At 40.6% G+C, this 21,743-nt stretch overlaps 1 protein-coding gene across 1 annotated transcript in view; it reads left to right on the top strand.

Moving 5' to 3' along the window:
- Positions 1-19,702, top strand: part of LOC124795444 (rho GTPase-activating protein 1-like) — a 100,521-nt gene extending 80,819 nt beyond the window's left edge. The window contains exons 6-9 of the mRNA XM_047259468.1: positions 16,096-16,313; positions 16,711-16,911; positions 17,957-18,063; positions 18,168-19,702. Of these exons, the coding sequence (XP_047115424.1) occupies positions 16,096-16,313; positions 16,711-16,911; positions 17,957-18,063; positions 18,168-18,338 (697 nt within the window). The 3' untranslated portion in view covers positions 18,339-19,702. The remainder of the gene's footprint in view (positions 1-16,095; positions 16,314-16,710; positions 16,912-17,956; positions 18,064-18,167) is intronic.
- Positions 19,703-21,743: the final 2,041 nt, after the last annotated feature.

The following is a 21,743-nucleotide window of genomic DNA, read 5'->3' on the forward strand; positions in this document are numbered from 1 at the left end:
TATCTCCAAAGGCCTCTTTAATTTTCCTGTAGGCTGTATCTATCTTACCCCTAGTGAGATAGGCCTCTACATCCTTACATTTGTCCTCTAGCCATCCCTGCTTAGCCATTTTGCACTTCCTGTCGATCTCATTTTTGAGACGTTTGTATTCCTTTTTGCCTGTTTCACTTACTGCATTTTTATATTTTCTCCTTTCATCAATTAAATTCAATATTTCTTCTGTTACCCAAGGATTTCTACTAGCCCTAGTCTTTTTACCTACTTGATCCTCTGCTGCCTTCACTACTTCATCCCTCAAAGCTACCCATTCTTCTTCTACTGTATTTATTTCCCCCATTCCTGTCAATTGCTCCCTTATGCTCTCCCTGAATCTCTGTACAACCTCTGGTTCTTTTAGTTTATCCAGGTCCCATCTCCTTAAATTCCCACCTTTTTGCAGTTTCTTCAGTTTTAATCTACAGGTCATAACCAATAGATTGTGGTCCGAGTCCACATCTGCCCCTGGAAATGTCTTACAATTTAAAACCTGGTTCCTAAATCTCTGTCTTACCATTATATAATCTATCTGATACCTTTTAGTATCTCCAGGGTTCTTCCAGGTATACAACCTTCTTTCATGATTCTTAAACCATGTGTTAGTTATGATTATGTTGTGCTCTGTGCAAAATTCGACCAGGCGGCTTCCTCTTTCATTTCTGTCCCCCAATCCATATTCACCTACTACGTTTCCTTCTCTCCCTTTTCCTACACTCGAATTCCAGTCACCCAAGATTATTAAATTTTCGTCTCCCTTCACAATCTGAATAATTTCTTTTATTTCATCATACATTTCTTCAATTTCTTCGTCATCTGCAGAGCTAGTTGGCATATAAACTTGTACTACTGTAGTAGGCGTGGGCTTCGTATCTATCTTGGCCACAATAATGCGTTCACTATGGTGTTTGTAGTAGCTTACCCGCATTCCTATTTTCCTATTCATTATTAAACCTACTCCTGCATTACCCCTATTTGATTTTGTGTTTATAACCCTGTAGTCACCTGACCAGAAGTCTTGTTCCTCCTGCCACCGAACTTCACTAATTCCCACTATATCTAACTTCAACCTATCCATTTCCCTTTTCAAATTTTCTAACCTACCTGCCCGATTAAGGGATCTGACATTCCACGCTCCGATCCGTAGAACGCCAGTTTTCTTTCTCCTGATAACGACATCCTCTTGAGTAGTCCCCACCCGGAGATCCGAATGGGGGACTATTTTACCTCCGGAATATTTTACCCAAGAGGACGCCATCATCATGTAATCATACAGTAAAGCTGCATGCCCTCGGGAAAAATTACGGCTGTAGTTTCCCCTTGCTTTCAGCCGTTCGCAGTACCAGCACAGCAAGGCCGTTTTGGTTATTGTTACAAGGCCAGATCAGTCAATCATCCAGACTGTTGCCCTTGCAACTACTGAAAAGGCTGCTGCCCCTCTTCAGGAACCACACGTTTGTCTGGCCTCTCAACAGATACCCCTCCGTTGTGGTTGCACCTACGGTACGGCTATCTGTATCGCTGAGGCACGCAAGCCTCCCCACCAACGGCAAGGTCCATGGTTCATGGGGGGGGGGGGGGGGGGGTAGGAAACATATGATGCATTAAAAGGCATAACACAGGATAACAGTATTGTTGATTCGGGATGCAAGACTTTGTAGAATGCCCTGTATTTTAGCTATCTTCAGTATGGGGTAGTTAACAGTGGCGTAAACACATGTGACCCTGATTATCATCTTTTTTGTGGCATACTGCACATGTGAATTTTTCCCCCCTCCAGACAGTTCTCTGTTTTCCCACTACTCCAGCCACAAAAGTATTGGCTTTCAGCTTGAAACACTACAAAGTGAGCTGATAAGTCTAAGTCTCCTTTCTGTTTAGAACTTGCCTAAAGAAACTGACCATAATTTGAATAAAATTAACTTCAAATAATCATTTCTTTTACCTCGTGATTTCAATATCTTCATGTTGAGTGAATTGCTTTTATGTACACAATCGGAAGCCCGTAATGAAGTGGACCAGATGAAATTTCACTGTAGACAAAGTAATTTGTGCTTCAGTCCTTTAGTAGCTTACAGGCAGTTGGAAACATGTTTTTAGATCTCCCCCCCCCCCCCCCCCACTCCCCCAGATCTATTCTTTACCAACACTAATCATTGGTTTTATTTTGAGCCTTGGATTATAAGGTTAGTTGCAGTAAAAACGAAACTCCATCCCACAGGCTCTGATTGATCCAATAATACTGACCTATTACCATGTCATCCTCTGAATTTGATGCCAAAATGGAGAGGTGTGGTGTCAACACCCTGTTCTCCATGCCATTTTCAGTTTTCGGAGCTGCTACTACTTGTTCAAGTAGCTCCTTAATTGGCATCTTGAGGCTGATTGCAACCCATTCCAGTCCTCCCACAATGAAAAATCACTGGCAGTACTTGGAATAGAACCCAGGACCTGTGCACGACAGTCCATTGCACTGACCACTTAGCTATGGAGGTGGGTGTATATGTAGGAGAGAAAACTAATTTCTATCACCAATCATTTTTACAGCATTGTTTTAGTTTGATAAACATGACATGTTACGAGATTTTTTCTGCATATTCGAGTGCTTGTTGTTAGTTACAGTACTGTACTATGCTGTGACATGCAACATAAATAAAAGAATGGCACAACAGTCAACAGATACACATCACAAGTATGGTACAAACTTTCACAGGTGTAACAAACAGCTCCAAAGTGCAAAACTGACAGAGTAATCCAGAATAAGCAGCTTTGTATGCAGACACAGTAGATAAACAATACACTGTAAGCAAAGAAGTGCTTGAGCAGCTCGCGACATCAGCCACTGTTAAGGAGGTGAGGGGTGCCCTATGGTTGTGGGGGGAAGATATCAGACTGGTTGTAACTGCGACTGACATAGGAGACTGTGGCATAGCCAGTTCATGATGCCCACCAGAAGGTATGGTGACCCAGCAGGTTACCACATACTTTCTAAAGGAATATCTTTTATCTTTTGTTGTATCTTTCCACCCTCGGTCCCCACAACTGGTATCATTACCAGTTTCAGCTTCTTAAAAAATTATCATCAGATGACATGTTTGAACAAAAACACACACACACACACACACACAGGGAGAGGGGGAGAGAGAGGGGGGGGAGAGAGAGAGAGAGAGAGAGAGAGAGAGATAATAAAGTTCTGAAAAACTAAACTAAAAGCTTTACCAGGTTACCTTCCCTCAGGAAAGTTGGCACACTCAGCAACTGTGATATTTTATAAATTATAGAGCGCAGCAATCAGTCGTCCTTTTTTTGTAGGTTTTATTTGGCAAATCCAGATTTCAGCTAGTACCTAGCCATTATCAACGCTAAAAATACTAGATATACATGGTCAGGCAATACTATAAAAAGTTACAGCTCATGGTATAACCTATATGACTTGTACATTAGATTACATACCCCTATTTTCTAGTCCCGATACATGTCAGTTCCCTGTTGTTCGGGCGTCAGTCACAGTTCTTGGAATATTACTGTATAAAGAAGGTAGGCTGTGTAGAGAACACATCAATTGGTTGTATGGTGCGTTCTATATGAACTACGTAATATAAAACATTCAAAGGAAAGTAAAAAACTTCCAATTTGCATGGGAATTACATAAAATGAAACATAAGTAAAATTCTTTACATTGCTGTCCAACTTGTTTCCACATTTGCCAGTAAACATAGAAACTGTAACAAAATTTCCAGGTTCACTCCTTGTGAGTCAGTTGTTTTTTTATTCTTTAAACACATATGTAATGTCAGATGGGTAAAAACCTCCCCCCCCCCCCCCCCCCCCCCCCCAAGACACAAGGAGGCAAATGGTAAAAGTCACTATTAGAATTGATGTGATTTAAATTTTTTATCTTTGCCTTATTTTTCTCTTTATTTAAAAATCATGATGGATATGATGGTCCTCTTATCAACTGAGTAGTTCACAGATGGTGCCAAATGTCAGCTAGATGGATGGTTGGTGTGACTTGGCATTCTGTAACAGATGTAGAGAGTATTAGTCTCTGTGTCATTTCAACCAGATTTTAATTATAAATACAATAAAATCAATACACTGAATTGCTGTTATTAAAAATGTACATGCATCTAAACTAACGTACCATGGAGAAAGTGCTGTAGGTTCAATGTTATAACCATCACACTTGTGCAGTAGTATCCAAATGGCAGCTACATATTGGCAAGACGGCAGGAGCTACTTCATTCCCCCTGGGTCAAACCTTATACTGTTTCTTAACAACAAGTTTTCAAACAATTCCCAGAACAGTGCATTTTTCATAATGATCTGATCATTAATTAGGCCGCTGTCGGCATTCTTGTGATGGCAAAAGATCTCCAGCTCTTCTAGGAGGTCAAGGAACCTGCCTTTCTTACGTTTATGCAGCAACCTCACATTCAGTGTCAGAGTCGGCACCTCATGTTTTGTTGTAGGTAAATGAGCAGCCATACTCAATTTCTCTGTGGTATCTTTTTTACCCGCGCTTTGACTTTAATCTATTTCCACATCTAAAGAAATTTATGATTGTGATATTTGGTAGATAGTTAGTTTGCAACCTTCCCAAACGTGGTTCAGTAACAGAATCTACAAACTTGAAAAATAGTAAAAGTACATTGACTTACAAAGATGCAATGTTGATAAATAGTCCCACTTTTATCCAAAATAAAGTGGTCTTTCATTGCTAGTTCTAGAACTCACCACATTTCTCTCGGAAAACTAAATGTATTGCTTCACTGTGAATTTAGCAGAAAATCTCATTCTTCCAGAATGAGAATTTCACTCTGCAGCGGAGTGTGCCAGGAAGTTTCACTCATATTCTTGATTTCATCTTGTATAGATATGATGCAGCAGGAAATTTTCTTGAACTCATACGGTCCTTGTAGTACAAAATGTACTTCCCTTAAACAGTGGTCATGTACTTTAAGGAGTTACTCAGATTTCTGTATGTGGCCCACTTCTTTTTATTATATACATGGAAAGTCCAGGATGCAAAAACAACAGTATTATGAAAAGGATGAATTCCTACTCACTGTATAGAAGAGACATTGAGTTGCAGACAAGCACAGTGAAAAAACTGCTATACATTTTAACTTTTGGCCAAAAAGCCTTCTTCTAAAATAGAAAACAAACACAAACACATTCACAGAAGCACAATTCAGACAAACATGACCTATGTCTCTAGCTGCTGTGGCTTGACTGAATCATAAGTGCACATTATGGAGCAACAGTCAGTATGGTGGTGGGGGTAAGGAGGCGGCATGGGGCAGGGAGGGAGAGGAGGATGGCAGAGAGGGCTGGGAGAAAGTGTAGTGCTGCTCGCAGGTGTATGCAGGGACATGGTGGGACGGGTTAGGGCTGCTCAGCATAGTTGGGAAGTTTGGGAGAAGGTAGGGAGCAGAAAAGGAGAGAATTAGAGAAGAGGAAAATGACTGTGGGTGTGTTGGTGGAATAAAGGCTATGTTGTGCTGGAGTGGGAGCAGGGAGGAGCATAGGTTGAGGACAGGGACTAGCGGATCTTGAGACCCGGCTGGGGATTACGTCAACTGGGATATGTTGCAGGGCGAGTTGACACATGCACATTTCAGGAAATCAGGTGTTGATAGGAAGGATCCATATGACACAGGCTGTGAAGCACTGATTGAAGTGAATCACATTGTGTTGGGCAGCATGTTCAACAACTGGGTGTTGATGGCCATTCATGTGGACCGACTATTTAGTTTGTAGATACATGACTACTTTCACAGGTAGCCATGCGTTTGATAGGATAGGGGATTCCTGTAACTGGACTGGAGTAGGTGGTGATGGGAGGATGTATACGACAGGTCCTCATCTAGGTCTGTTGAGGGATATGAGCCATGATGCAAAGGGATGGAATAAGTATGGACAATGATGTTACATAGGATTGGTAGGTGATGGAATACCACAGTGGGAGGGGTGGGAAGAATAGTGGGTGGTATATTCTTCATTTCAGAACACGATATGAGGTAGTCAAAACCCTGTCAGAGAATGTGATTCAGATTTTCCAATCGTGGGTGGTACTGAGTCATGAGTGGAGTACTCCTATGGGGCCAGATGGTGAGTATGTGTAAGGTGGTAGGTGACAGAAAAGACAAGGCATGGTAGATCAGTTTCTGTACAAGATTTGGTGGGTAATTTTGGTCCGTGAGGGATTCAGTGAAACCATTGGAATATTTGGAGAGGTACTGCTTGTCACAGCAGGGGCGATGACAATGGATGTTGTGTGGAATGGACTTTTTGGTATGAAATGGGTGGCAGCTGTCAAAGTAGAGTTGTTTCCGTGATTGGGAGGTTTGATATGATTAATGGTACTGATGTAGCCATGCTTGAGATGGAGATCAACACCGAGGAAAGTGGCTTGTCAGGTTGAAGAGGACTGGGTGAAACAAATTAGGGAGAAGGTATTGAGGTTCGGGATGAATGTGGCTAGAGTATTATAACCCTCAGTCCATATCATGAATACATCATCAGAGAGTATGAACCAGGTGAGGGTTTTGGAATTCTGGATGGTTAGGAAGGACTCCTTTAGATGGCACATGAAGAAGTTAGCATAGGATGATATTATGTTTTTGCCCATTGCTGTACCATGGATTCACTTGTAGGTGATGCCTTCAAAGAAGAAGTAATTGTGGGAGAAGATAAAGCTGTCATGGTGTCCCAGAAGGAGGTTGTAAGTTTGGATTCAGTTGGGCATTGGGAAAGATAGTGTTCAAGAGTGGCATGGTCATGGCCATGGATATTGGGGTGGCATCAACAGTGAAAATCAGGGTGCCATGTGATAAAAGAACAAGATCTGTAGAGAGTCAGTGGGGGAAATTGTTGGTGTCTTTTCTATACACTGAAGAGCCAAAGAAACTGTTACACCTGTCTAATATCGTATAGGGCCCCCGCAAGCACGCAGAAGTGCCGCAACACAATGTAGCATGGATTCAAATAATAGCTGAAGTAGTGCTGGAGGGAACTGACACCGTTAATCCTGCAGGGCTGTCCATAAATCCGTAAGAAAATGAGGGGCGGAGATTTCTTCTGAACAGCACATTGCAAGGCATCCCAGATATGCTCGATAATGTTCATGTTTGGGTAGTTTCGTGCCCAGCAGATGTGTTCAAACTCAGAAGTGTGTTCCTGGAGCCACTGGGTAGCAGTTATGGACATGTGGGGTGTTGCATTGTCCTGCTGGAATTGCCCAATTCTGGGCATTGTCATGCTGGAATTGCCCAAGTCCATCGGAATGCACAATGGATGTGAATGGATGCGAGTGGCCAGAGACGATGCTTACATATATTTCACCTGTCAGTCATATGACATACCAGGGGTTCCATATCATTCCAACTGCACACACCTCACACCATCTTGAACACAGTCCCTTGCTGACATATTGGGTCCATAGATTCATAAGGTTGTCTCCATATGTGTAGATTTCCATCTGCTTGACACTATTTGAAACAAGACTCGTCCAACCATGCAACATGTTTCCAGCTATCAACAGTCCAATGTCTATGTTAACAGGCCAAGGTGAGATGTAAAACATTGTCTTGTGCAGTCATCAAGGGTACTTGAGTGGGCCTTCGGCTCCAAAATCCCACATCTATGATGTTTCGTTGAATGGTTCACACACTGACACTTGTTGATGGCCCAGCATCGAAATCTGCAACAGTTTGCAGAAAAGTTGCGTTTTTGTCGCATTGAGCGATTCTCTTCAGTAGTTGGTCCTGTTCTTGCATGATCTTTCTGCAGCCACAGCAATGTCAGAGATTTGATATCAGAGATGCTGTGTCCCATCACTCGTGTGCCGACTATAACACCACGTTCAAACTCGCTTAAATCTTGATAACCAGCCATTGTAGCAGCAGTAACCGATCTAACATTTGTGGCAGACACTTGTCGTCTTATATAGGCTTTGCCAACCAGAGTGATGTCTTCTGCTTGTTTAAATGTCTCTGTATTTGAATATACATGCCTGGGCCAGTTTCTTTGGCACTTCAGTGTAGAATGGTGGGTTATGGGTAATAAGTCGAAGATGTTGATCCACTAGAACAGAGATTCTCTCCGTGTGGTAGAGCAACCATTCACAATGGAGCATCCTGGGTAGTTGAGTTTGTGGACTGTAGATGGTAGGAGTGGTAGGCATGAGGAGAGAGGTTGACTTGGGGGAGGGGGTCTGGGATGGGCTTAAGGATTTGAGGAGGAACTGAAGATCATGTTGGATTTCTGGAATGAAGTTACTGTCAGAGTTTTGAAGCGATGAATTTGACAACTGGCAGAGTCCCTCAGCCAGGTAATCCCTGTGGTTCAAAACCACAGTGCTGGAGTCTTTGTTGTTCACCGTTAGGATTATAGGGTTGCACGGAGGAGTGAACTAAGTTAGGCAGTATTGGTTTTGGGTTGAATCTGATTACTATGGGCTGTTACTAAAAAGTGTTTCCACTGTAGGGACAGGGAGAAGGAGAGAAGGTCTTTAAGAAGTCCAGCATGATTTAATTTGGGAGTGGAGCAAGAAGTGCAACATTTGGAAATGACTGATAGTTCTGTGGGACTGAGGCTTTTGGAGGAAGGGTTCATGACTGTGTTTCAGATTTGTTTGTGTGTTCTGGGTTCAGTATGGTGGTGGAATGGAGTATCGGAGGGTGCGGTAAATATAGTAGGTCTGTGAGGCAGAATTTACCAGCTCTGAGGATATGTAGCAGCGACGTCCACAGTGACCTCTACCTGTCCAGATTCTGTTAGTCCATAGTCCTCACCAACCTTCACTTTGAAACTCTTGTAAATCATGCCCAATCCTCCTTGCAGTATCTCCTCTCCATCCATAAATTTCTCTTTGTTCTGGGATCCCAAATTCGTGCACACTCATTTCTCACACTGAAACTCTTGCCACCCAGGCACTAGAGCAGCATGCACAATGCCACCTCAGAAATCTCTCCAACCACTAACCACCAACTCCTCTCTGTCTCCTGGTCCCTACAGTGGAGAAACCAACCATATCATTCAGATTCAACGCAAAATCCATATTGGATAGTGCGTGACTTGGTTCACTCATTCATCTAGCTGTGATCCACCACCACTGCCTCCAATCATCCTCTGTGAGCATTCCATAATTTTGAAACTTGAAACTTCTACCAGTAGAGCACTTGCCTGCGAAAGGCAAAGATCTTGAGTTCAAGTCTTGGTCCAGCACAGTTTTAATATGCTAGGAAGTTTCATACCAATGCACACTCTGCTGCAGAGTCAAAATTTCATTCTGGAAACATCCCCCAGGCTGTGGCTAAGCCATGTCTCCGCAATATCCTCACTTCCAGGAGTGCTAGTTCTGCAGGGTCTGCAGGAGAACTTCTTTGATGTTTGGAAGGTAGGAGATGAGATACCAGCACAATTAACGCTGTGAGGACAGGTTGTGAGCCATGCTTGGGTATTTCAGATGGTGGAGCACTTGCCCATGAAAGGCAAAGGTCCCGAGTTTGAGTCTGGGTCTGACACACAGTTTTGATCTGCCAGAAAGTTTCATATCAGCGCACACTCTGTTGCAGAGTGAAAATTTCATTCTGGATTCTAGAATTTCTTAACCTCAAGCCTTGCCTCACCATCATTCCCCAAATCCCTCAACAAGGAAACCAACCTTACATCCATAGAAAGAACACAATCCACCAACCTTGTAATCTGGCCTGCTGACAAAGACTCAACCACTGTGGTTTTGAACCACAGGGATTACCTGGTCGAGGACTCTACCAACTGTCAGATTCGTCACCTCCAAAACTCCGTGACAGTGATCCAGTCCAGAAATCCAACAGGATCTGCAGCCCCTCTTCAAATCCTTAGGCCCATCCCAGAACCTCTCCCCAGAGTCTTCTCTCTCCTCATTCCTACCACACAGCACACTCCTCTCTTTTAACTGCTTCCAAGAGTCCATAAACACAATCACCCAGGATACTCCATTGTAGCTGGTTACTGTGCCTCACTGAGAGAATCTCTGCTCTTGTGGATCAACATCCTCAGCCTGAAATAAGGATATCCTGCACAATGTGCACACACACATGACATCATCCTGTGCTAACCTATTCATAGGGCATATACAGGGTGTTACAAAAGGTACGGCCAAACTTTCAGGAAACATTCCTCACACACAAATAAAGAAAAGATGTTATGTGGACATGTGTCCGGAAACGCTTAATTTCCATGTTAGAGCTCATTTTAGTTTCGTCAGTACGTATTGTACTTCCTCGATTCACCGCCAGTTGGCCCAATTGAAGGAAGGTAATGTTGACTTCGGTGCTTGTGTTGACATGCGACTCATTGCTCTACAGTACTAGCATCAAGAACATCAGTACGTAGAGTCAACAGGTTAGTGTTCATCACGAACGTGGTTTTGCAGTCAGTGCAATGTTTACAAATGTGGAGTTGGCAGATGCCCATTTGATGTATGGATTAGCACGGGGCAATAGCCATGGCACGGTACGTTTGTATCGAGACAGATTTCCAGAACGAAGGTGTCCCGACAGGAAAACATTCGAAGCAATTGATCAGCATCGTAGGGAGCACGGAACATTCCTGCTTATGACTCGCGACTTGGGAAGACATAGAACGACGAGGACACCTGCAATGGACGAGGCAATTCTTCATGCAGTTGACGATAACCCTAATGTCAGCATCAGAGAAGTTGTTGCTGTACAAGGTAACATTGACCATGACAATGTATGGAGAGTGCTACGGGAGAACCAGTTATTTCCGTACCATGTACAGCGTGTGCAGGCACTATCAGCAGCTGATTGGCCTCCATGGGTACACTTCTGCGAATGGTTCATCCAACAGTGTGTCAATCCTCATTTCAGTGCAAATGTTCTCTTTACGGATGAGGCTTCATTCCAACATGATCAAATTGTAAATTTTCACAATCAACATGTGTGGGCTGACGAGAATCTGCACACAATTGTGCAGTCACGTCATCAACACATATTTTCTGTGAACATTTGGGCAGGCATTGTTGGTGATTTATTGATTGGGCCCCATGTTCTTCCACCTACGCTCAATGGAGCACGTTATCATGATTTCATACGGGATACTCTACCTGTGCTGCTAGAACATGTGCCTTTACAAATATGACACAACATGTGATTCATGCACGATGGAGCTCCTGCACATTTCAGTCGAAGTGTTCGTACGCTTCTCAACAACAGATTCGGTGACCGATGGATTGGTAGAGGCGGACCAATTCCATGGCCTCTACGCTCTCCTGACCTCAACCCTCTTGACTTTCATTTATGGGGGCATTTGAAAGCTCTTGTCTACGCAACCCCGGTACCAAATGTAGAGACTCTTTGTGCTCGTATTGTGGACGGCTGTGATACAATACACCATTCTCCAGGGCTGCATCAGTGCATGAGGGATTCCATGCGACGGAGGGTGGATGCATGTATCCTCGCTATCGGAGGACATTTTGAACATTTCCTGTAACAAAGTGTTTGAAGTCACGCTGGTATGTTCTGTTGCTGTGTGTTTCCATTCCATGATTAATGTGATTTGAAGAGAAGTAATAAAATGAGCTCTAACATGAAAAGTAAATGTTTTCAGACACATGTCCACATAACATATTTTCTTTCTTTGTGTGTGAGGAATGTTTCCTGAATGTTTGGCCGTACCTTTTTGTAACACCCTGTAGAGAATCCTCCGTAACCACTAAGAATCCCAAACCCTTCAACTAGTTCAGGTGCACCTTCCACAGTATTCTGCCACCTACCAAATCTACGCATTATCCTTGTCCATCCCTGCCCTCCGTCCCCATTCCTCATGGCTCATATATCCCTGCGGTAGACCCAGGTATACATCATCCCATAAACACGTACTACAGTCTGGTCACGGGTATCTCTTGTACTGTCAAAGACAGGACTACCTGTGATAGAAGTAATCCACAGACTAAGGTGCAACCATTGTCTGCTTTCTGTGTGGGCATGACAACCAATGAGTTTTCTGTCCACATGTATGGGCATTGACAAACTGTGTTGAAGAGACAGCTTAACTTTTCTTAATTGTGCAGCTGGGAATTCTCCTTGCAATATTTCATTTGTTGCCATAAGCCCACCCGGCCCTGCTCCCCCCCCCCCCCCCCCCCAGTCTCTCACAACACAGCCTTCTATTGCTCCAACACACCCACAATCCTTTCCCCTTTCTTCTATTTCTCCACTTCCAACTACACCGAACTGAGCAACCCTACTCTGTCCCAGCAACATCCCTGCACACTCCCACAAGCAGCACTACATCTTCACCCAACCCACCCTGCTTCATGCCTCTTCTTTACCCCACCACTGGATTGCTGATCCCATCAGCCCAGTTAGGACTCAAGTCTGGCTCTGGCCTCAGCGGCCAGAACTATGGTCATGTGTGCAAGGTGTACGCGTGCTCCTCCTCCTCCCCCCCCCCACCCCCCCCCCCCCACCACCACCACTTTAGAAGAAGGCCTTTTGACTAAAAGCTAAATACTAAGTTTACCAAAGGGATCAAAAATGTTTTATTTATTGATGATACAAGCATAATTGCTACAGATTCATGTCAGCAATAATAAAGCAAATAACTTATTGTTCAGAATTCATTTGTGGTTTACAACTAGTAGCCTGACTCTGAATTCCAATAACTTTGTACGATGATTCTTAATTGCAACACAACTCAATCATTGTATTGTGATGAAAGAAGATGGACGTGAAGCTTTCTTGAAAGGATAACATGAATGTTGTCTGCCAGCAGAACATAAGCACAGTTATGTTTACTGTTACAATATTGCTTTGTAAAATTGTTCACAAAATTTCAACTGGATGACATTACTCATATTCTGCAGAATATTGTAGTGTGGCATGTTACCATCATCAAGCAATCATGATAACTATATGCTTCCCAGTATGCTCGTATCCTCTGCAGTACATGCTTTTCCAAAAAGAACAAATTTTTAACATTAATGAGAAAACCAATTTTTTGCTGTGCTCTGTTCAATGGTATTGTTCCCATACATGGCGCAAATGTTTCTGGCTCTCTCTACTGCTGTCAACCCTCTATTGAAATAAAACAGAAGAGTATGTCAGAAATATTCCTATTTCTCCACTTCTCACTCCATTTTCTAGTGCCCACAGCCCCCCCCCCCCCCCTCACTATTTCCAAGTGACAAAATTATGGTATGTAAACTGAAATAGCAACAGTGAACTACAAATAAAAATGCCAGTATGTAAATAAATCCATAGCAACTGGAATATTAACATGCAAAATAAAAATGCTGTGGATTTATGAAACAACCTAATACTATTAGTTGGGAACTTGCCTAAATTAGCATGTTATAAGGCTCAATTGACTAGCTATAGTAAGGGCATGATAAGTTAGCTGCTAGCCGCCAAGACCTGGTCATTAAAAGTTGACACCATTTGGAACATTTCATGTTGACTGTTCTCTGTTGCAGATTGCTGCCACCCACAGCTACCTTAAAGTTGTGACACATTAACTGATTAATAACAGTTAGTTTTACTCAACAATGGAAAATCCAGGGAGGAATGTAACAGTATTATAGAAAGGATGGTTGCTTCTCACCATATAGTCGAGATGCTGGGTTGGAGATAAGCACGACAAAAAGTGTCAGAAAGTGAGCTTTCGGCCAAATAGGCCTTCGTTGAAGGTACACACACACACACACACACACACACACACACACACTACGTCATATTAGGCACAATCACAAATGTCATTTTCTTCTACCGATTGTGTTGTGTTACAACAGCCATAATTTAATTTCAAATTTCTTGTTATGAATATGTATCTCATTTGTAGATGATTGTCTCAGGAATGAACTTTCGCAGATGGATGTTACTTCTGTGTCAAAACTTATTGATAGCAGAAGGTCAGCGTAAGTTGCACATCCTGTAAGTTGTACATCCTGTAAGTTGTCAGTACCAGAAGACAAACCACAAAACGTTCCCCCTCTCAGACCCTGTAACCCTGCAGTGGTCACACTGCTTACCCCTCCGTCCCTGTGATATAAGCAGCCAACTTTATGTATCTTACAGCCAATTGCACCAACGTCAATTAATGGAAGTGTGTCTTAAGGTATTACTGTGTATGTAAGCATTTTTTGTTGGTTACTGAGTAGGAAAAGTACACTCTTAAGAAGCTTTTAATGTTAGTTGACACTTTTGTGTTTGGATGTTTGTTACTAGATGCATCTGAATACTTGATTCAGGCTGTATGTGGACCACAAGCCACAGTTGGATGACCACTGTTCTAGAGCTTCATACAGGGTGTTGAAAAAATGACCGGTATATTTGAAACGGCAATAAAAACTAAACGAGCAGCGATAGAAATACACCATTTGTTGCAATATGCTTGGGACAACAGTACATTTTCAGGCAGACAAACTTTCGAAATTACAGTAGTTACAATTTTCAACAACAGATGGCGCTGTGGTCTGGGAAACTCTATAGTACGATATTTTCCACATATCCACCATGCGTAGCAATAATATGGCGTAGTCTCTGAATGAAATTACCCGAAACCTTTGACAACGTGTCTGGCGGAATGGCTTCACATGCAGATGAGATGTACTGCTTCAGCTGTTCAATTGTTTCTGGATTCTGGCGGTACACCTGGTCTTTCAAGTGTCTCCACAGAAAGAAGTCACAGGGATTCATGTCTGGCGAATAGGGAGGCCAATCCACGCCGCCTCCTGTGTGTTTCGGATAGCCCAAAGCAATCACACGATCATCGAAATATTCATTCAGGAAATTAAAGACGTCAGCCGTGCGATGTGGCCGGGCACCATCTTGCATAAACCACGAGGTGTTCGCAGTGTCGTCTAAGGCAGTTTGTACCGCCACAAATTCATGAAGAATGTCCAGATAGCGTGATGCAGTAATCGTTTCGGATCTGAAAAATGCGCCAATGATTCCATTGGAAGAAATGGCGGCCCAGACCAGTACTTTTTGAGGGTGCAGGGACGATGGGACTGCAACATGCCAGTTCTGTTTATTGACGAAGCCGTCCAGGTAAAAATAAGCTTCGTCAGTAAACCAAATGCTGCCCACATGCATATCGCCGTCATCAATCCTGTGCACTATATCGTTAGCTAATGTCTCTCGTGCAGCAATGGTAGCGGCGCTGAGGGGTTGCCGTGTTTGAATTTTGTATGGATAGAGGTGTAAACTCTGGCGCATGAGACAATACGTGGACGTTGGCGTCATTTGGACCGCAGCTGCAACACGGCGAACGGAAACCCGAGGCCGCTGTTGGATCACCTGCTGCACTAGCTGCGCGTTGCCCTCTGTGGTTGCCGTACGCGGTCGCCCTACCTTTCCAGCACGTTCATCCGTCACGTTCCCAGTCCGTTGAAATTTTTCAAACAGATCCTTTATTGTATCGCTTTTCGGTCCTTTGGTTACATTAAACCTCCGTCGAAAACTTCGTCTTGTAGCAACAACACTGTGTTCTAGGCGGTGGAATTCCAACAACAGAAAAATCCTCTGTTCTAAGGAATAAACCATGTTGTCTACAGCACACTTGCACGTTGTGAACAGCACACGCCTACAGCAGAAAGACGACGTATAGAATGGCGCACCCACAGACTGCGTTGTCTTCTATATCTTTCACATCACTTGCAGCGCCATCTGTTGTTGAAAATTGTAACTACTGTAATTTCGAAAGTTTGTCCGCCTGAAAATGTACTGTTGTCCCAAGCATATTGCAACAAACTGTGTATTTCTATCGCTGCTCGTTTAGTTTTTATTGCCGTTTCAAATATACCGGTCATTTTTGAAACACCCTGTATGAAACTCTTTTTCCTCAATTACTCTCAAACAAGGGTCTACTTTGAATAATGGCTGCAAGGTGTGATATTTGGGATCCTAACCTACACCTAACAGATCATTTCAAAAAGGCAGTCTCACACCTGGGGACCTATCCTTGCTAGCTCACAAGTGACCTTTCATTGTTTAAATTTAGCATTTATCAAGCAGTTGTCATTGATTTGCTTGATCTTTGTTGACACAGCCACGATCAGCGATTGCTTCAGAAAAACAGCCGATCAAATGTACCACAGCAACCACAAGAGCAGCAACAGGCACAACAAGAAAACAGTGGAAATACCAGTGTGCCCCTTGAAACCCAACAGTTTGGTGTTTCTCTGCAGTTCATTAAAGATCACAATAATGCTGATCCTATACCACCTGTAATGCGCCAGTGTGTAGAATTCCTTAGTCAGCCAGATGGTAAGTATCTCACACTTTAACAGTCATAGTTGCTTTACATTCATCTTAAGATTGCGAAATTTTTGATGCAAGGTAAATAAAATATCTGAACATTCTTAATCTGTTTTTCTTATAATTGCACTGTATATAGAATTGATTATCAGGTGAGTATTTAATCTGTACTTTGTCAGTTCTATCTTTCAGTTGTCGCATGTCACTTTTATTTCCTGTGTTTGAATGACAAATGGGCATTTCTGGTAGTGCTCAGTCACAAGCAGTAGTGTAATTTTTGAAAAAGAAAAAATGCTTAACCTATTATTTTCTCTGTGGTGGTGTAGAGTAATTCATGAGTGATTGAAATTATAATGAGTAAAAAGAAGTAATAATGTTACAGACTGAAAGATTATTTTCATTATAGCATTGGAGACTGAAGGATTATTCCGTAGATCATCAAGAATCACTCAAGTTAAAGAAGTCCAGAAACGGTTCAACCAAGGCCTTCCAGTAGATTTTCAGGGTGATGTTCATCTTGCGGCTGTTATACTTAAAACATTTCTCAGAGAGCTGGAGGAACCATTGATGACATTTGATCTGTATGATGAAATCACACAGTTTCAGTGTAAGTAATACTAATTAATTTTTGTTATACTGTTAAAGATACTGTATTGGTATTGCAGATAATTTATTTTCTTAATAATACTTGATGTAAGCTGACACTGTACTATTGACAAATTCAAAAATAGTTCCAGTTGTGGTAAATTTGGGGAGAGAAGAAAAAGAAAATGTATTACCTGTAGTTTCCTCTCTTTTTTTCCAGTCCATCCCCTCCCAACCTTTTTTATTTATTTTCTTTTAGAACAATCATTTGTTAAAGAATTAATTCTTCACCCCCCTCCTCTCCCCCATATGAGCGTGCTAAACTGCTAATCCCCCCCCCCCCCCCCCCCCACACACACACACATTTCATTCTGTATTTTATTCCAAGTTAGCTGGTCCAGGTCACTGGATTCACATTTGGGAGGAGCGTTGTTCAAATCATGGCTGTCCTGATTTGGTCTTGCTGTTGACTGATTGTTAAACTCTCGATCTTGCTCCTTGATTCTATTTTATTGTTAATAAGAAGCCTATTCTTTCGGTTGTTTGTACTTTTTTGAAGATGTTAATAACATATGAGAACAGAAAAAAATACTGACTGTAATAAAGTAGGTAGTTATAGTTTTGGACAGTAATTTGTATACCGATAACAGAGAGATGGCAATGTATTTACTGTAGTTGTAAATTATTCAGAAGGACTACATCAAATCTGACCAAATTCCTTGTGTAAATGAGCCCATTTTTCCCACCTTCATTTCTCTTTTCATCTTGTTATTTCATGACTTTTCTTCAAACTAACTCCATTTTGCTGACGAGTACTACTGTTTCTCATTTCATGTTGACACTATTCCCTAGTCCCAACCCAAAACTGCTTTCACTTCTTGACACCAGAAACCTTCATATTTGGGAACATTTATTATAAGTTTCTTTTTACATTGCCATGGTCAAAATGGAACCATGAAGTGACAAGTTTTGTAATGCTAGAAATTATTGTACACCTCTTTGAAAGTAGAATTTTCTGTTTCATAATTATGGTGGTCAATTTATTTGTCTGCTGTTAATTGTTTCAGGTATAGCTAAGGAAGAAAGGCCACGCTATGTAAAAATTCTTATATTAGAGAAACTTCCGGAGGATAATTACCAAATACTCAAATATCTTGTACAGTTCCTTTCAAAGGTATAGGTTCACTAGCTAAAATTTTCAAAATTTAGGTCAATATTTTTCATTTCAAGAAAGAGTTGTGTACAGTGACTAATTTTGTCCTGCAATATTTGTTACAGGTTATGGACAGATGTGATCTGAATAAAATGACGTCTTCAAATTTAGCTGTTGTATTCGGCCCAAACCTAGTATGGGCTCAGACAGGACAGTTCTCACTCTCTGCCATTGGGCCTATCAATATGTTCACTGACTTTGTTCTCACAAACCATGAACAAATATTCATTATTTAATTACAAACTGAAGTAGAGTATGTGCTCTTCCATCAGTCTGAGTCATATAATATTTTTGAAAAAGAGATTGTCATCATCTTATCAAAGCTCAGGCTGGGTGTGAACTGATAATAGCTGGATCATATTTTGTCTTACATTAAAAGCCCCCAGCAATATTTTCTCACAGCTCAGTGAACACTTTTTTCTGTGAGACTATAAAAGGTCAACTGAATATTTTGAGCAAGCACAAATCATGCTATGGTATTGTAATGTAAAGAGGCATTTTAGCAAAAATGTTTTCTATGTTTCATGAAAAAGTGAAAAATGTACATGAACATTTTAACAAAAAAAAGTTTTGTATATTTTGGGGTAGTTGAAGGCAACATGAAATACCAAAGAAATGAGGCAGTTTAGCAGCATAACTTTGTGCTTTGCTAAATTGAGATAGGAAGATTTTATATTAAAAAGAACTGAAAGTAGTACAGGCAAAAAGAATTGTAACTTAATATTTGTAAATATTGTGAAAGATATTATATGTTCATTTATTTAACAGTAGACCTCTTGTGGTAGCCAGCACTGCAAAGCTAATTACATTATGTACAAACTCGAACAAAAAGTGAGGAGGACATATATGAAGTGGTTGTCATTTGGCCGACTATTGTTTGTAACAGTGTGATTCAAGGCGGAGAATACTTAACTCTAGTCATTAGCTGTGTTCAATGTATATGTTGAATCAGATAAATAATGGTCTCATGCTTGTTATTCCAACCTATGTTCAACGAATTATTTCCTTTTTGGGAATATATGTTAATCTGAAGGAAGCTCCTTTTAACATTTTGATTCAAAAGTGTTGTTCTTGATAATTTCGTGTCGTAAGTTTTTGTTAGATTTTCAAATGCGCAATTGAAGGTATACATTTACTCATACATGAATGCTATTTCTCATGGTTTGGCATGTAAATTTGGTACATGCCCCCCGTCTTATTATCCATATAGTGTTTTGTCATATGTAAGTTTTCTAATTACCTACTTACAATAATTCTGCTACTTAAGAGGATTAAGATGAAACGTTTATGAATTTTGTTTCATATGAAGAATAATATCGGTGCCACCACATAGTGTGGTCTATGAATTAATCATTTGGGATATAACTAAATTTGAACATTATTCACACTCCAGTTATGTGTGAATTGTAATTCCCCTTTGATACTGGTACAGGCTCAAACTAGCAACTAAAATTTAACTCTTGTAGCAGGCATAATTATTAACGTAATTTTTAAATATTTGTCTGTTTTATATATGCTATTGAATAGTGCAGCACTGAAATTGTATTTTTGTATTGCATGGTGAGATAAAAACAATAAGAATTTATCATCACTGAAAAGTAGGCCTATCTCTTAAAAATCAGTGTCTGTTCATGAAATTGTCAGTGACAGATGTACTGTGTGATTTTTTCAGTATAAGCAGTAAATGCAGTGCATGAATGTTATTTGCCTTGCATATAAATTATTTGTATTACGTTTATAAATTAGTTTAATGCGCACATTTAATATGTAAACAGCAGCAGTTCATTTCTTCTTGTTCCTTTCTTTTTCTTTTTGCTTTTGCAGGAGGAAGAAATAAGCCTTTCAGACACTGCAATTGTGTTAATTACTGTAGAGTAATTAATATTGTCAATATTCACTGCTAAAGTGGTCATAACTTAGTCAATATTATTATTTCTTGAACATTCATTAAGTGATCTGATATATAATGATATATTTTTATACTTAAGTTTCTTTGACCATTTTGTTTTAATTTTTTACAGAGAAAAAAATGTGTTTTATATACTATATTGAATTGTATTTATCTCAACTTACCTGTAACACAGAGACCTTGCATTGAAGGTTATGGAATGGACAGAGCATTCATTTTGTGTATTGTTTAATAGAGAGCTTGTCAGAAACCACATTTCACTCAGGGAGGAGAGATTTTAAGAAGGCTTTCATAGGTACGGACTGTTTGGAATAATGAGAGATTCGAATTCCTTATCTATGTATGACATGGAGGGAGTTTCCTTGAGGCAACTAATATTCTGCTTCCAGTCTCAATGAGGTTGTTAAATTGAGCATGTTGGGGTGGCGGCAGTAGCACTAATAGTAGTGAATGAGTGAAGAGCAAGTGATCCAACTCAGTGCATATTGTCATTTGTATGAAAATTCTCATACAGAGTCTGATATTTTGATTCTGTTTGGCTTTTTTTAAATTTGTATTTCAGTAACATCCCAGCATAAGTTATAGTCTTTGTGTCTGCAAATTTGTCTGTCAACCCTGCTCTAATTGTAGATGTTTCAGCAGCTGATTAGTAGGCACTCTGCTTCTGCCACAAGTTACATTTTGATGTTTTATTTATGCAGTAAATAATCACACAAGACGGTATTGCATCCCAATGGTCTTTATCCACAAGATTATTTACCAGTACTGGTATACTTATTAGCCAAGGCAATACAACTCTCATACATTCTTGTCAGGATAATATTCCCATTTGTTCTGTAGTCGTACAGTATGCCATTAGATTGTAAAGTGTGGTTAAAAAAGTTTTTATCAATATTTTTTTAATAGTGCAGATGGTTTTCAACCGTGACTTGCCTTCTGTTGCGAGAAATTGAGAGAAGCTAACTGAAAGGTACTCTCTTACGGCATATTTTTTTCTTGTTGTAGAAATTGCCTTTGCAACATTTGTCTTCATGCAGAACCAAAATACAGCTTATATAACATTTTTGTATCTTGGTAATCTTGTCAGTAAAACTCAGTTTCATACCTTTATTTCTGTTCTTAACTGTGTCACTCTGACAGTTTATAGCAGTGCAAGAGTAAGGACTTTTGGTCAATATATTTTATTACGCCATCAGCGCAAGAGAGGAATCAAAAAATAATTTTCGTGAAGCAATTCGGAGTTAGTAAGATTTATGTTGTTATCTCATGCAGAAAAACATACATTAACATTATAATTTACAGCTTTTAGTTATGAGACTTGTGTTGCTGCAGCCCTGGTATTGTAATTTGTTAGTTGGTAAACCGCACACAAAGTATAAATCATTATTGGTTACTTGCTATTACAGTGTGATTGAAATGGAACTTTTATGACACAGTGGTGACTGTGAAAGTTAATTAAAGTAGTAGATACACTGGTATCTTGAAACTACAGCTTTGTGAGGAGCACCATCTGTGTTAATTCTCATCATCACTGGAAGGAAACAAGTATAAACATTTTCAGAATTAAAATAATATGCAAGTAATTCACTTTTGAAAACTATAAAATCACAGAGAGACAAGAATTACTTGCTAGAACTTACTGCTTGCAACTAAGTAGAATGCACACAACAGGACTGTTGCGTGATATAAGCTACAGCAGAATATTTGCACCGCTCTAAAAATTTCTTGTTCT

The sequence above is a fragment of the Schistocerca piceifrons genome, chromosome 4 (assembly GCF_021461385.2).
Source record: "Schistocerca piceifrons isolate TAMUIC-IGC-003096 chromosome 4, iqSchPice1.1, whole genome shotgun sequence".
Classification (NCBI taxonomy): domain Eukaryota; kingdom Metazoa; phylum Arthropoda; class Insecta; order Orthoptera; family Acrididae; genus Schistocerca; species Schistocerca piceifrons.